General features: G+C 40.1%; 1 protein-coding gene across 1 annotated transcript in view; it reads right to left on the bottom strand.

Moving 5' to 3' along the window:
• LOC126236667 (cytoplasmic dynein 2 heavy chain 1) overlaps window positions 1–15,426 on the bottom strand; it is an 873,274-nt gene that overhangs the window by 157,228 nt on the left and 700,620 nt on the right. The window contains exon 57 of the mRNA XM_049946146.1: window positions 140–225. Within this exon, the coding sequence (XP_049802103.1) occupies window positions 140–225 (86 nt within the window). The remainder of the gene's footprint in view (window positions 1–139; window positions 226–15,426) is intronic.

The raw sequence follows: 15,426 nt of genomic DNA, 5'->3' as shown, positions 1-15,426 counted from the left end.
TTTTTTTATTTGGAAATGATGATCTAATAAGCCCAACACATCTCTAAATACAACATAGAACATCCCACTTCCTTCCACAATAATTATTGAAATCCAGTTTTTAATTATGAATAATATATTTAATATGAGCTAATGTTACCTTGGTTTGTGAGTTCTCGTCTTAGAATAGGATACAGTACTGGATCAATTGAATCAGCTTCCTCAATCAGGAGTGTTTTGCCAAACCTAAAACATAATTCAATAATAAATATTATTCAACTCAAAGAATATGTGGAAAACAACACTTAAGGTTTCCCTGATGATAATACCTTTTTTCCTGTGGCAAGATAGAAAATTCCATATGCGTGGTTGCAAATCTTATTTAAATGTGATAAAGGAAAGAAGTTCTGGCAGAACATAACAATTCAGCAGTAAAGTTAACAACTCACTGAATAATATGGACATTAACTTGAAGACAGGCACACGCACAAGATGGAAAACTTCACAAGGTATCAGACAAATCCATTTTCGAACTAGAGTACACACACACACAAATGTATCCACATAAGTTTCCAGTCTTGTACAGGTGCCTTTTATGTGTTGTTACTTTTACTCCCAAATATAAATTCAGAGGACTTATATATACAATATGAACTCACTATTCTGATAGCACAGCCAAGATACAGTAACCTAATATTAATGTGGTAAGTAGAAATAATATAGAAGCTGGAAACTATAATTGCTTGAAGATCAACTTACACAGTTCGGAGATAAAGATAGTGAAGTGCACCAAGTTTAAGATTATAGAAAAAGATTATAGAAGTTATCTGCAACTTGACTACTTTTATCAAATGTCATGTGAAGTTCTTTAAATTTGTTAATACCAAATACAGAACTATTTCTTCGCTGGAGACAGAATTGATTATTGTTCAGTTACATTAATATTTTGGCAATACAACTAATTGGTCGTGAACTGCATCATAAAAAGTTTAGAGATGTTCAGACTTACATGAAAGGAGGTTTATGTGTCACTACGAGAACGTACAATAATGTCAAGATTTTTTTCCCTATCTGTCAATCTGTCAAAATCTGATACAGAGTAAATGTTGTGCCCTCTGTTTTTTTCAGGATGATTGATTAAGGGTGTGCTTCCAGGTGTTCTGCTGGCAAAACACCCAGAAAGACATCATTAATCAGAGCAACTATTTATGGGTAAATCATTCACATCCAACAGGAACAGAATAAGATCTCAAATGGAGTCTGGAAGATAGTTTTCTACATTTATGAGTAAAATTAATTTTTCTAGACTGTAAAAGCATGATACAACATACAAGTGATCATTACCTCAAACTTTCTCATACTTACACAGTTCGGAGATAAAGATAGTGAAGTGCACCAAGTTTAAGATTATAGAAAAAGATTATAGAAGTTATCTGCAACTTGACTACTTTTATCAAATGTCATGTGAAGTTCTTTAAATTTGTTAATACCAAATACAGAACTATTTCTTCGCTGGAGACAGAATTGATTATTTAAAACAATATACTATGGTCAACAGATTCTTTCTCAATGAAATCTCGGGGCATATTTCTCCAAGTGTTTTTGTAAATGCTACTCAATTTATATTAGCAACTATGGGGAATAAGCCATTTGTTACTAAACCAACTTTGAAATTTTGTGTTATGAACTGTGCAGTCATGTTGTACCACATATTATTGAAAATTTACCTCTCCCCTATTTCTGAAAAGCTATGATGTTTATTCATTATGGTCATCTAAAAAGATAGCTTTACTTGAGAACAAACCAAAATACTTTTAGTAATATTTTATTCAATGTAATTGGGTTGTATCTAATTAAAATATATTTATATTAATGTATTTCATATTCTTTGGAATTGTGATGGAACTATGTAAACTTTTCCTAATTGTATATCATAACTCATAGGGCAGTACATGGCCCATTTTTTGATACATGTAATCAAAATTATTTCATGACTTTTAATTGTTATTTTGTGAACCTTAAATTCAATAATGTATTCGATTGTTTGTTTTATATAAAAGGAAGGGGCGCATGAACCAGAAGGTCCATCTGCCTGCATTACTGTCTTTCGGAAGCTGTTTGTGTGAGAGTCCTTCAGAGGCTGTCAGACGACCAATGTATATTCCACCTAAGCCTACTGGAGATGAGAGGTCAGAACTGGAAGAAATGTTGAGACCCTATAAAGATATATTTAGTGAGAAACCAGGCAGAGTTAAGAACTAAACATGCAAGATAAGACTCAAAAGGCATTAGCCTTTCTTCATAAAACCATATTTAGTTCCTGTTTGTAAAAGACAGATTGAGGAGAGAGAGTTGCAGGAGATGCAAAAGTGAAGGATTATTGGAAGGAGTAATAGCCAATACAACAACCCTTTGGCTGTTATAATTTACATCATTTAAATACATTTTTGGAAAGAGAAACTGGATCACCCTTAGTCAATGGAAAAATTACTCAACATATTTTCTGGCACCAAGTATTTTTCATGGCTGGATTTGACCTCAAGTTTCCATCAGATAATATTAGAATCAGAAAATAAGAAATATATATTGCTTTCTTACTCTCTGGTAAAAGCTATCAGTATTGTGCAGTACCCTTTCGTCTGGGTGTATCTGTAGCAGAGTTTATTATAGCCTTAGATCATGTGTTGGGTAGTGAAATGCATTCAAAACTGGTAATTTATGTTGGTGACATACGCATAACAAGCAACAACTGGGATGAGCATGTCCACACAAACAAGGAGGTAGCTAATAAGTTCAGGCAGGGAGGTATGACACTTAAGGTAGCTAAGTGTAAGTTTGATGTAAGAACTTCTTAAGATGCTCTATTTGCAAAGAAGGAATACAGGATGATAAGAAATTCAGAATCATATTTATCAAAGGTATAAAAGAGGAAAAAGAAATAGTTAATATATGTGAACAACTGAGGAGATATCAAAATCAGGATGAAGACCTTATGTTAGTAAAGAGCTTACTTGGAAATCAGTAGTATGAGAAAGTTGCACTATACTACCAGGTACATACGGGGATTCTGTTTGAAAGATGCAGACCCAATTCTGATCAGTGGAAATTATGCTGGCCTAAACAACAAGTTTATTTACTTATTAGGTTTGTACATGAAAGTTTTGGACATTGTGGCAGTATGAATTGCACCTAGAAGTTGCAGGAGAATGTTTATTTTAGTAATACCTCTAAAAGAGTGATGTCTTAAATTGCATCTTGTGACAGATGTCAGAGGCTAAAGGTGACAAATCAGAGTCATAGAGGATTTCCACATAGAATTATTCATAAAGCTAAGACTGAACTCATTGGAGTAAATTTCTATGGTCAACTTCCTTGTTCAAGAGAGCTGTTGATTCATTCACTAAATTAATTAAGCTATATCCATTGAGAAATGTCACTAGGCACAAGGAAATTCTATATTTTGTCAATGATTCCTTCACCAATGCAGGTAAACCAAAAGCAATCCTATCTCACAATGGGAACCAACTTATATCCAACATTTGGAAGTAGTTTCTTACAGATAAGAATATCAAACATACATGAATTTCAGTTTAATTACCTTCTTACAATCCAACAAAGAGATACATGAGAGAGATTGGACACCTTTGTAGGACTTACTGTGCTAAGGACCACCCTACCTAACTGGTATTCTTACATAGAACAGTTTGAGGATATCCTCAACCATTTACAACACACCACTAATGGATTTTCTCCACATGAGATTCATTACAATAAGAAGCCTGTGAAGCTTTTTTTATGAATTAATTAAGTTCCCTGTATGCTCTGATCTTTCACCTGATGAGAGAGAGGATACTGTGAGGAAAAATATGAAAGCTTATCATAATAAGAAAAATTTAAATCATGATAAAGGTTTGAAAGTAACACAGTATAAAGTTGGTGACCCAGTGTTAACCAAAAGCTACAACAAATCTAAAGCAATAAACAAAGAGATTAAGAGATTTTTTTGATATATACATTGGACCTTTAAAAATTTCTGGGATATCACATCCTAATGCTTATCAACTTATTTATCCAAAATCAAGAAAAGTGTTTGGTTTGAGAAAAACTGTTCAGTTGAAACCTTACATTCGTCATTAACTTGCATCCTCAGGGGGATGTACACTCTTTGTCCATCATGTATGTGGCAAATGCAAGGTCCCCAGCTAATGTGGTGTTTGCTCCTACAGTTTTATGCATCATAACCACATTTTTTTACATGAGATAACACAAATCTTTCCTTATGATGGTTGATGCTATAGAGTGTCCGTAGAACTGTGGAGGATTGAATAATAGAGCTTCCTTTTTGGGTGTTACACAGTTGTTGGGAATATACCCATATACATGAATATAATTATAATGAATCATGTTATTTTGAACTAGCAATAATGTTAGGATAGAAACAAGACAAGTAGAGATATGCTTTTCAGTTGATTAATTCCTGTATATTCACCTGTTTGTCTCTATAAGTGGTAGTGGGCGAACGTATGAAGAGTTCCGCTGCATTAATATTGTAAAAAGACGTGTATTCTAACCGGACATTAATCAAGTATTATAAAAGTTATTTGGGAGATGAAGCTTATTAATAACCACATCTGCTCATCTTTTCATCTGCACCGAGAATCCTGCATCAAGAGGATCGAAGCAGACAAGAAGAATTTGGCTGAGCAGAGGAGGGGTGATCTGGTGCCAGTATTGTCATACCTTCAGGGACAATGGCAGTAATGGGAAAAAGAACTACGTAAAATATGACGAATGATGATCTAAAAATGTATTGACTTTAAAGGTCTGTTGATATCTGTGCCAGTTAAAGTTCACTCAGGATATGTCCCAGTTCCAATTTCTTTCAATTATTCTTTCCAATTTTTTTGATTATTCAAGCAGCAATTATTAATCAGTTTCCATTATGCAGGGTGATTCAAAAAGAATACCACAACCTTAAAAATGTGTATTTAATGAAAGAAACATAATATAACCTTCTGTTATACATCATTACAAAGAGGATTTAAAAAGGTTTTTTTTCACTCAAAAACAAGTTCAGAGATGTTCAATATGGCCCCTCCAGACACACGAGCAATATCAACCCGATACTCCAACTCGTTCCACACTCTCTGTAGCATATCAGGCATAACAGTTTGGATAGCTGCTGTTATTTCTCGTTTCAAATCATCAATGGTGGCTGGGAGAGGTGGCCGAAACACCATATCCTTAACATACCCCCATAAGAAAAAATCGCAGGGGGTAAGATCAGGGCTTCTTGGAGGCCAGTGATGAAGTGCTCTGTCACGGGCTGCCTGGCGGCCGATCCATCGCCTCGGGTAGTTGACGTTCAGGTTTCATAACTAACCTTTTTCATAGGACTCTCCATACAGTTGATTGTGGAATTTGCAGCTCTCTGCTAGCTCTGCGAGTCGATTTTCCTGGGCTGCGAACAAATGCTTGCTGGATGCGTGCTACATTTTCATCACTCGTTCTCGGCCGTCCAGAACTTTTCCCTTTGCACAAACACCCATTCTCTGTAAACTGTTGATACCAACGTTTAATACACCACCTATCAGGAGGTTTAACACCATACTTCGTTCGAAATGCACGCTGAACAACTGTCGTCGATTCACTTTTGCCGTACTCAATAACACAAAAAGCTTTCTGTTGAGCGGTCGCCATCTTAGCATCAACTGACGCTGACGCCTAGTCAACAGCGCCTCAAGCGAACAAATGTACAACTAAATGAAACTTTATAGCTCCCTTAATTCGCCGACAGATAGTGCTTAGCTCTGCCTTTTGTCGTTGCAGAGTTTTAAATTCCTAAAGTTGTGGTATTCTTTTTGAATCACCCTGTACATTATAAGTTTTGCCCCCCTCTCCTGTTCTTAGCCACTATTCAATGTCCCGTCTCCGGCCATCCTGATTTAGGTTTTCCGTGATTTCCCTAAATCGTTTCAGGCAAATGCCGGGATGGTTCCTTTGAAAGGGCACGGCCGATTTCCTTCCCAATCCTTCCCTACCCCGAGCTAGCGCTCCGTCTCTAATGACCTCGTTGTCGACGGGACGTTAAACACTAACCACCACCACCACCACCACCACTATTCAATGGAGACCGTGATAGGATGGCGCCGAGCGGAATATGAGCAGACCTTTGAATTGTTGAGATAAAAAATCTTTTTGAGATAAATGAGTCATTTTATCATTACAAGAAACAAATGAGACCTTTGTCGCATTTGTTACATGTTTGCAAGTTTGGAACCAATAAAAACTTGAAGGAGCTAATTAAAATTAAATTCTGCCTACAAACAAGACGTGCCGGGAATGCTGACTTCAGCAGTTAAGGTAGGAAGCCGTTATGCCAGAACTGGCATGACTGTGTCTCAGCAATTGGACCTGAAGATGGCGGCCATATGGATCACCAAAATATCCTGTATTGAAGATGATCATATCTGGCAGCATGCCTGTGAAGAGCATGGACCAAAGCATGTATAAACACACACACATACACATACACATATCTAGCTGATTCCCATTTTGCGCATGACCACAGATTGCTCTCAAACAGCTTGGAAAACAAAGATGTTGATAAGCAACTTGGTCGATAGTCACCACATTAGGCCCCCCCCCCCCCCCCCCAAGACAATTATGGGGGCATAAATGTAAAGGAGGCACCTGGGATATTGGGGGATGGTGTTTAAACAGAAACAATACATGACCTTAGTAAATGAAGTGCTTGAGCCAGCAGGGGGGGGGGGGGGGGCGGGGGAGGAATGGTCCTGCCTGACTGAGCGAATCCCCATACAGCAGTGGAGGAATCTGTGGAGGGGGCAGTGAATTTTTCAGGAGCTCTGGTAGCGAACCTGAAAGCCTGATGCAGTATGAAGGACATTGACCATTGATGGGTCAGTACCAACAGGCAAGGGGGCAGACTGGAGAAGGTGATTGTGGGTCAAGTTGTCATTGGGAAAGCTGCCTCGTTCGTAGAATACAAACACGTTATCAGGATGCACAACAAAACAGACTTTAGAACTACAAATGAAATCAGTGTTGACATTAACTATCACTTCCGTAGAGGGGGTGGCAGAGTATCCAAATGAATCATAGCCGGTGACACCGCCTGTTCTGAGCTTGGCCCCTGATACATCAGTAAACCCTAACAGGGGAGAGGCAGGAAGCTGCCTGTAGGAGAAGGAGTCATCACACATGTCAGTCTGTAGGCTGATGTCACACGCACTTGTAGCACTGTCACACTACTGGGAGTGAGTAACGTCACAAGTGCGGGAATGGTCGTCACTCACCCACAGACTGTCGTTAGATATCTCATCAGAGGCGAGTATAGCAGGAGGTGTGGGCCAACTCGGTGGAGTATCAAGCAGTTCTCTTAAAGACCACACCGGTTTGAGGCATCAGACAGATACAGTTTGAGGTGTGCCATTAATGAGCACTTAAAATGTGTTGTTACGCCGCGAGATGAGTCTGTGCAGGCCCGAGTATGGAGGGCTGAGCACCAATCAGATGGTGTCATCACTCACCGTGATGTGAGTGCATGACGCTAAGTCCTGGCACTGGAATATGGGGGGAAGTGAGTGCAGTTGAGAGAGGGGGGTTGGGGGCACACGAATATTAGTGATTAGCTGCTTAACATGCCTGATGAAGGTCAAGTCACATGTTTGATCTGGAGGGAGTGAAGGCTGGATTAACTCTGCTGGGAGTGTGAGGGGTTTTCCATATAGTACTTCTACCAGAGATGCACCAAGGTCCTCCTGGTACGCGGCCCGAACGCCTAACATAACCCATGGTAGGGCGTTGGCCCACTCGCCTCCGTATCACATCAGTGAAGCTTTAAGAGATCGGTGCCAGTGTTCGACAAGCCCATTGCTCTGGGAGTGGTATGCTGCTGTCCTAAATCATTTCAACCTGAACAGTTCAGAAAGCTGCTGGAAAGGGGCGAACTCAAACTGGCGGACCTGGTTAGTGGTGATAGAACCTGGGCATGCAAAGCGTGAGATCCACATTAATAAAAGGGCTTGGGCCACTACGTTGGCTGTGACAATAGTGAGGGGAATTACCTCTATCCAGTGGGTAAACTTGACAATGGCGGACAGTATGTAATGAAAGGGGCCTGAGGGGAGTAAGGACCCAACGATATCGATGTGTATGTGTTGAAATCTTCATTTTGCCATGTCGAACGTACCCATGGGCGGCTGTGCACGACATCCTACTTTTGCACCCTGACAAGTCACACAAGCTCATGCCCAACTGCGACATCGTTTTATCACCCCGAGCCATATGAAACATTAGGACACCAAACATGCAGTGGTGCATATGCCAGGGTGGGCCAAGTCATGAATACTATTAAAAATGTCGTAGAGGAGAGGTACAGGAATCACTGGACGTATGCGTCCTGTTGAAATGTCACACCAGACGGGTGACAAGAACCCAGGAAGTGTCCATAACTTGAGTTTGAGTCCTGTTTTAGTATCGAAGCACAATGCATCAAGTTCAGTAATCATCTGTTTGCAATCTCGGGAGTTCGCTGAGGTCCAGTTGAGAAGATAATACTGACACACTAGATAAAAAATTGGCTACGACATTGCCTGCCACTCTGACATAACATATGTTGTTCGTAACCTGGAATATGAGGTCCATATTAGATTAGATTAGATTTACTTTCATTCCAATTGATCCGTAGTGAGGAGGTCCTCCAGGATGTGGAACATGTCAGAAAAACAACAATACATGACAAATATTTACAACTAAAACAAATAAGCTAATGTACCATTCCACAGGTCCCAAGTGGAATGATCGTCATTTTTTAATGAACACTAAGAGTCATTTTACAAATACTAATGCACTGAATTTAAAATAAAAAAGTTTTTTTATTTATTTATAAGGTAATAAACATGTAATACAACTACTGTAATACTTATTTACAATGAACACATTACTGCACTGAAATGGTGCAGAAGTTAGATTATACTTACACACACACACAAATTTTCAATGAACACATTACTGCACTGAAATTGTGCAGAAGTTATGTTGTACTTATATACAAATCAGTTGGTTTTACTAAGAAATTCATCAATGGAGTAGAAGGAGTTGGCCACCAATAAATCCTTTAGGCTTCTCTTAAACTGAATTTCATTGGTTGTTAAGCTTTTTATGGCTGCTGGCAAGTTATTGAAAATGTGTGTTCCTGAATAATGCACACCTTTTTGTACAAGACTAGGTGACTTTAAATCCTTGTCAAGATTATTCTTATTTCTAGTATTGATTCCATGAATTGAGCTGTTGGTTTGAAAAAGTGATATATTTTTAATGACAAATTTCATTAAGGAATAAATATATTGGGAAGCAGTAGTTAGTATCGCTAGTTCCCTAAACAGGCTTCTGCAGGATGTTCTTGAGTTCACACCACATATAACTCTTACTGCACGTTTTTGTGCCCAGAAAACATTAGCTTGGCTTGATGAAATACCCCAAAAAATAATCCCATATGACATTATGGAATGAAAGTAAGCATAGTATGCCAGCTTTTTCATTTTTATATCCCCTATGTCTGACAAAATTCGCACTGCAAACAGAGATTTGTTAAGACGCTTCAGCAGTTCTGTGGTGTGCTCCTCCCAGTTGAATTTATTATCAAGCTGTAATCCCAAGAATTTAACACTGTCCACTTCTTCTATCTTCTTGTCATCGTATGTTAGACATATACTCTTGGGACAACCCTTACAAGTTATGAACTGCATGTAGTGTGTTTTTTCAAAGTTTAGTGACAAAGAATTGGCTAGGAACCAGTGATTAATGTCCACAAATATTTTATTGGCCAATCTTTCTAAGGCTGCTCTTGATTTGCTATTTATTGCAATGTTTGTATCATCGACAAACGAAACAAACTTGGCATCTGGTAATGGTACTGATGAAAGGTCATTGATATACACAAGAAAAAGTAAGGGCCCCAAAATGGAACCTTGTGGGACCCCACATGTAATTAGTTCCCAGTTGGATGATGCCTGATAGCTTGATACATGTCTCTTTCCTAATAACACCCTTTGTTTCCTGCCAGAGATATAAGATTTGAACCATTTTGCAGCATTTCCTGTTACACTATAATATTCTAGTTTACTTAAAAGGATATTGTGATTTACACAGTCAAATGCCTTTGACAGATCACAAAATATACCAGTTGCTTGCAATTTTTTGTCTAATGAATTAAGCACATTTTCACTGTAAGTGTAGATAGCCTTCTCTATATCAGAACCTTTTAGAAATCCAAACTGTGACTTTGACAGTATGTTATTTGAGATAAGATGGTTATAAAGACGACTGTACATTACTTTTTCGAAAATTTTTGAGAATGCTGGCAACAGTGAAATTGAATTTATCTCCCTTCTTAAACAGTGGCTTAACTTCAGCATATTTCAGCCATTCAGGAAATATTCCACTGATAAACGACTGGTTACACAGATAGCTTAATATGTTACTTAGCTCAGAATCACATTCTTTAATTAACTTTGTTGATATTTCATCATACCCACTAGATGTTTTTGATTTTAAAGATTTTATGATGGACATTATTTCTGTTGGGGCAGTAAGGGTCAAATTCATATTATGGAAGTTACTTGAAATGTCTGGCCTAAGGTAATCCATAGCAGCATCTCCCGAACCTGACAACCCCATCTTTTCAGTAACAGTTATAAAATGTTTGTTAAAAAGTTCTGCAACACTATACACATCTGTCACCAATGTATCATTTATTCTTAATGCTATTTGTTCCTCTTCATGTCTGGTTCTACCGGTCTCCTCCTTCACTATATCCCATATTGTTTTTATTTTGTTATCTGATATGACTATCTTTTCCTTTGCATATATTTGCTTTGACATCCGTATTACAGTCTTTAATATTTTGCAGTATTTCTTATAATGTGCTATAGCATCAACATTGGAAATGTTTCGGATTGACAGATACAGTTTTCTTTTTGTTTTACAAGATACCCCTATTCCTCGAGTAAACCATGGCTTCTTTGTAGACTTTGCTCTAACCTTGGTAAGACAGAAATGTCTCAGGGACAAGTCCTGGCCCGGGTTGTGGAAAACATACATGAGCAGTTCGTGTCAGTAAATACCACGAGATGGTGGCTTTGGTATTGTCTCGGAAATGTTTGACAGCCGCATAAATAGCAAATAGTTCCTGGTCAAAGGTCGACCATTTACACTGAGAAGCAGACAGTTTGTGGGAGAAAAATCTGAGCGGCTGTACAACAGAACCCATAGATTCCTGAAGTACTGCCCCTCACTGCTGCATCATTTGCGTCTGTAGTAAGCAAGATGGGAGTATCAGGGGTGGAGTGAGCGAGCATAACGGCCATTGTAAGGTGACTTGAGGTTATCAAATGCATGTCGCATGTCTGGAGCTCACATGACCGCCCAATACCTTGAATTGTTGTTGCCTGTGAGAGCGTCTGTCAGTGGGGCTTCTATGTCAGTGGCATGGGGAATGTGTTTGCAGAAGCAATTTACAGTTCCTAGGAAGCAGCGGAGGCCCTGAAAGTCTGTGGGCAAACACAGCATACGAATAGCCTCAACCCGTTCAGGTAGGGGTAGAAACAAGGTGGCCCAGAAAAGTGACACTAGTGCAGTGGAGTTGTGACTTAGCATTGTTCACCATGGCACTGTTTGCTTGTAAGAATTGTAACACTGTACTAAGTAAGGTTCATGTTCCTCGTGTGAGGAGGAAAAAATTAATACGTCATCCACGTATGCATACACAAAGTCCAGTTTTCAAAGCAACAAGTCAATGAACCGTTGCCACATCTGTGCAGTATTTTTAATGCCATATGGCATAAACAGATACTTGAATAAAATGAATGGGGTGATGATATCGTTTTTTTTTTTTTAACTTCCTCAGGTGCCATTGGCAGTTGGTAGTATGCCTTCTAACAGTCGATTATGCTGAAAATTTGTGCCCCATGCAGTTGAGAAGCAAAATCTTGAATATTAGGGATTGGATAATTATCTAAAAGTGTTCTGGTTTTAATTGCACTGTAGTCTCCGCAGAGACGGCAAGTGTCACCTTCCTTAGGCACCAAATGAATGGGTGACGACTAACTATTAGGAGAAGAGTGAATAGTCTTCTGTCAAAAATTTCCTGAATAATTGATTTAGTGTGTTTAAATTGTCCTGGATTTAAACGCCTAGCCTTTGTGGGCACTGGTGGACCTTCTGTGGTATTCATTCCGTGGACAGTACCATTGCTGATCGCAAACACCAACGGGGATGATGGATCTGCACCCGATGAAGTACGACTAATTTGTAATGCACACGCTTGTGTGTCGCATGGCGGTGGATCAGCAGCAGTAACTGTGTTCTACTGGTAGTCCCTGTCGTAGAGCTCAGTGGGATACTTGGTGGTGTCACGAACATAGCTTCTGTCCGGCAGTAGAAAAGTCATGCGGCATCGGCGGCTGGTGTGAGGAGGCAGCACAGGGTTTGGGGTCGTGGCCATGTGTGACAGCTGGGCAACCTACTTACAAGGGTCTGTGAGCTCGGCTTTCATGACGGAAATTTGTAACCAGAGCGTTTTGTTGTTGTCCCGAAGCTTGCCATTGTGTGATTTAACAGAGAGTACCGCAACGGCAGCTTCAGCTAGCTTGCACAATAGAGTGGCACTCTTGGGTGAGAGGGAAGAAATATCGGAACCGGTGGTAAAGATTAGTGTACACTGTTGCAGGTTAGGTGGAAGAGCATGGGCTAAGAGCAAATCTACCCTGAGCATGGGTTCATCCACATTGGTGAAAGTCCACTGTAAGAGAGTGTTAATGTCCTCAAGTTTAAGATTTAAATTAGTTATGCCATGAGATTGGATCAAAGAATTAATTGTGGCTTGAAGTGGGGAGCAAGGCTGATGCTTGAATTTAATACCTGCAGACAAAGGTATGACACTGACCTTGGCCCCCATGTTGACTAGAAACAAAAGACAAGGTGAAGAAGCACTAAGAGACAGGTTCTGTGAGATGTAACGCGGCCCACAGAGCCCGAGTGGAGTCGCGATATTAGTCTGGGAATGCGTCGCAAAAGCAGGAATGGAAATAACACAGTGTCATCTGTCGAGCTGCCTGAGGCCAAAGCGGCAATGGAGGGGGTCAAGTTTGTAGATTCCTCCGACGGTGCCGCCACAATAGAGCTGGTAGGTGAGGAGTTATGTTGGTGGTTGCCAAGTGGCGTTGGGTCAGCCCACATGCACAGAGCGAGTCGTGCCCACTCCGTACAAAACAATGGAAACTGATCCCTGAGGCCAGAGGGCCCACCAGGAGGGGGTTGGGGGGGGGGGGGCATTATGTGAGGTGGCAGGCTCTTGTAAGCCTTGTCTGCAATCTTCAGTTTAGCGTCTAGTGGCGCTGAAATTAGATGGAGGAAGTTTGAGCAATCAGATGGTCCAAAGTGTAGTGATGTGTGTCAATCGTAGTGTGGAGATCACACCAGAGTTGCGATGGGGATCTGGAACCCTGTGACACATGACGGATGACGAGGCAGATGGCTTCCTATGTAGATCTGGATAGGCGCTCGAGGATGGTGCATCAGGCGAATGCATATTTGTCCATAGGTGGAGGCGAAGCCACAATATAGCAGATCAGATCTGGTTCATCATAGAGGTGACCCAGTAAGCAAAGGAATTTAGTGTTGTCATCAGCGATGCCACGTAGCTGCAGGACATGGTCAACCAAGGCAAACCACGTGTGTAGATGGTGCATGCAAAATGACGGTAGTTTAGGTCAGCAGATGGCGGAGTCTTCGTTTAACAGTTTGTCAGAAACTGCCGCTCCCTGCCCGTAGCTCTGCAGCGTAACTGGTTCAGGTGCAGTAGCAGTGTACCAGTTCCTGACACTGTCAGTGGCACAAGGCACAGTAGGTGTGGGTGGTTTGACCGTGGTTGAGAAATCAACGAGTCGGGCATTTGACGAAGTAATGCCAACAGCCATACAGTGGACCCGTATGGGAGAGTCATACCTGATGCTGGCACACGTGGCTGAGGAAATGTAGAAACACTGTCCTGTTGCATACAGCTAGTTGATGTGTTCGGAAACTGTATCAAACTATTGTGAACACAAGACGGATAATTGGAAAACGAAGCTGGGACGCCCATTGGAAAACCTAGTTGGTTCGTGTGCGGTGTAGTGGGTGGCAAGCGGTCCATTGCATGCTGCATGATGGAACGAGACTTCGTTGTAGCACTTGTGATTAAATTCGGGGTCACCAGTATGGGTTTAGTGCTGGAGGATTCTGGATCCAATTATGTACACTATACAACATGTAATAGGCACGATTTTATTGGATTTTATTGGTCAGATCACGTATATATTATGCTATTGTTTATTTCTGTATATCACCAGCTACATTTGGGTATCATCTTCATTGGTGTGGGGGGAGGGGGTTAGAGGGAGGGGAGTATTCAGAATCTACCTTCTGTTTTTCTTCGTTCCTAACATTCTGTAAGTTTTCTTCTATCTTTTATACTATGTCATCCATGTGATGATGACCCAACCGGTTTACCCCTTTTCCATATGCATGTTTCTATTGCTGAAATCCTTCTCATTATCAGTGTCATATGTTGACTTCAACCTGAGATTTCATGTCCAAGAAGCAAATCTGCAACTTGATTATCTTTCAATTGTATGTATTCATCTGATTTTTCATGACCCCTTTAACTAAGTGTTAGTACTTTAAGTTTCATTTATTTTGTGAATACCCTCTGTGATGAGTTTTTTCTTGTTGAACTAAGTAACCAATTAATTACATGCTAATTGAATGACACACTTGGCGAAGACTATGTCAAGTAACTCTCACTTTCTACACCATAATATATATATGAACTTACTGGATTCTAAGTATTATATGAAAATCTGGGATTTACAGTTAAGTTTACTGCTATGACATACAGCTTTTTTTCTAAAAATATATGTTTTGCAAGAAACTTCAAGATGACACTGTGATGCTGTGTATCATGAGAAGCAGATTGAAGATTATAAATTAATAGAGGGAAACATTCCATGTGGGAAAAATATATCTAAAAACAAAGATGATGTGACTTACCAAATGAAAGCGCTGGCACGTCGATAGACACACAAACAAACACAAACATACACACAAAATTCAAGCTTTCGCAACAAACTGTTGCCTCATCAGGAAAGAGGGAAGGAGAGGGAAAGACGAAAGGATGTGGGTTTTAAGGGAGAGGGTAAGGAGTCATTCCAATCCCGGGAGCGGAAAGACTTACCTTAGGGGGAAAAAGGACGGGTATACACTCGCACACAAACACGTGTGTGTGCGAGTGTATACCTGTCCTTTTTTCCCCCTAAGGTAAGTCTTTCCGCTCCCGGGATTGGAATGACTCCTTACTCTCTCCCTTAAAACCCACATCCTTTC

Source organism: Schistocerca nitens, chromosome 2 (assembly GCF_023898315.1).
Source record: "Schistocerca nitens isolate TAMUIC-IGC-003100 chromosome 2, iqSchNite1.1, whole genome shotgun sequence".
Taxonomy (NCBI): Eukaryota; Metazoa; Arthropoda; class Insecta; order Orthoptera; family Acrididae; genus Schistocerca; species Schistocerca nitens.
This window is presented reverse-complemented; position numbering and strand designations above follow the sequence as displayed.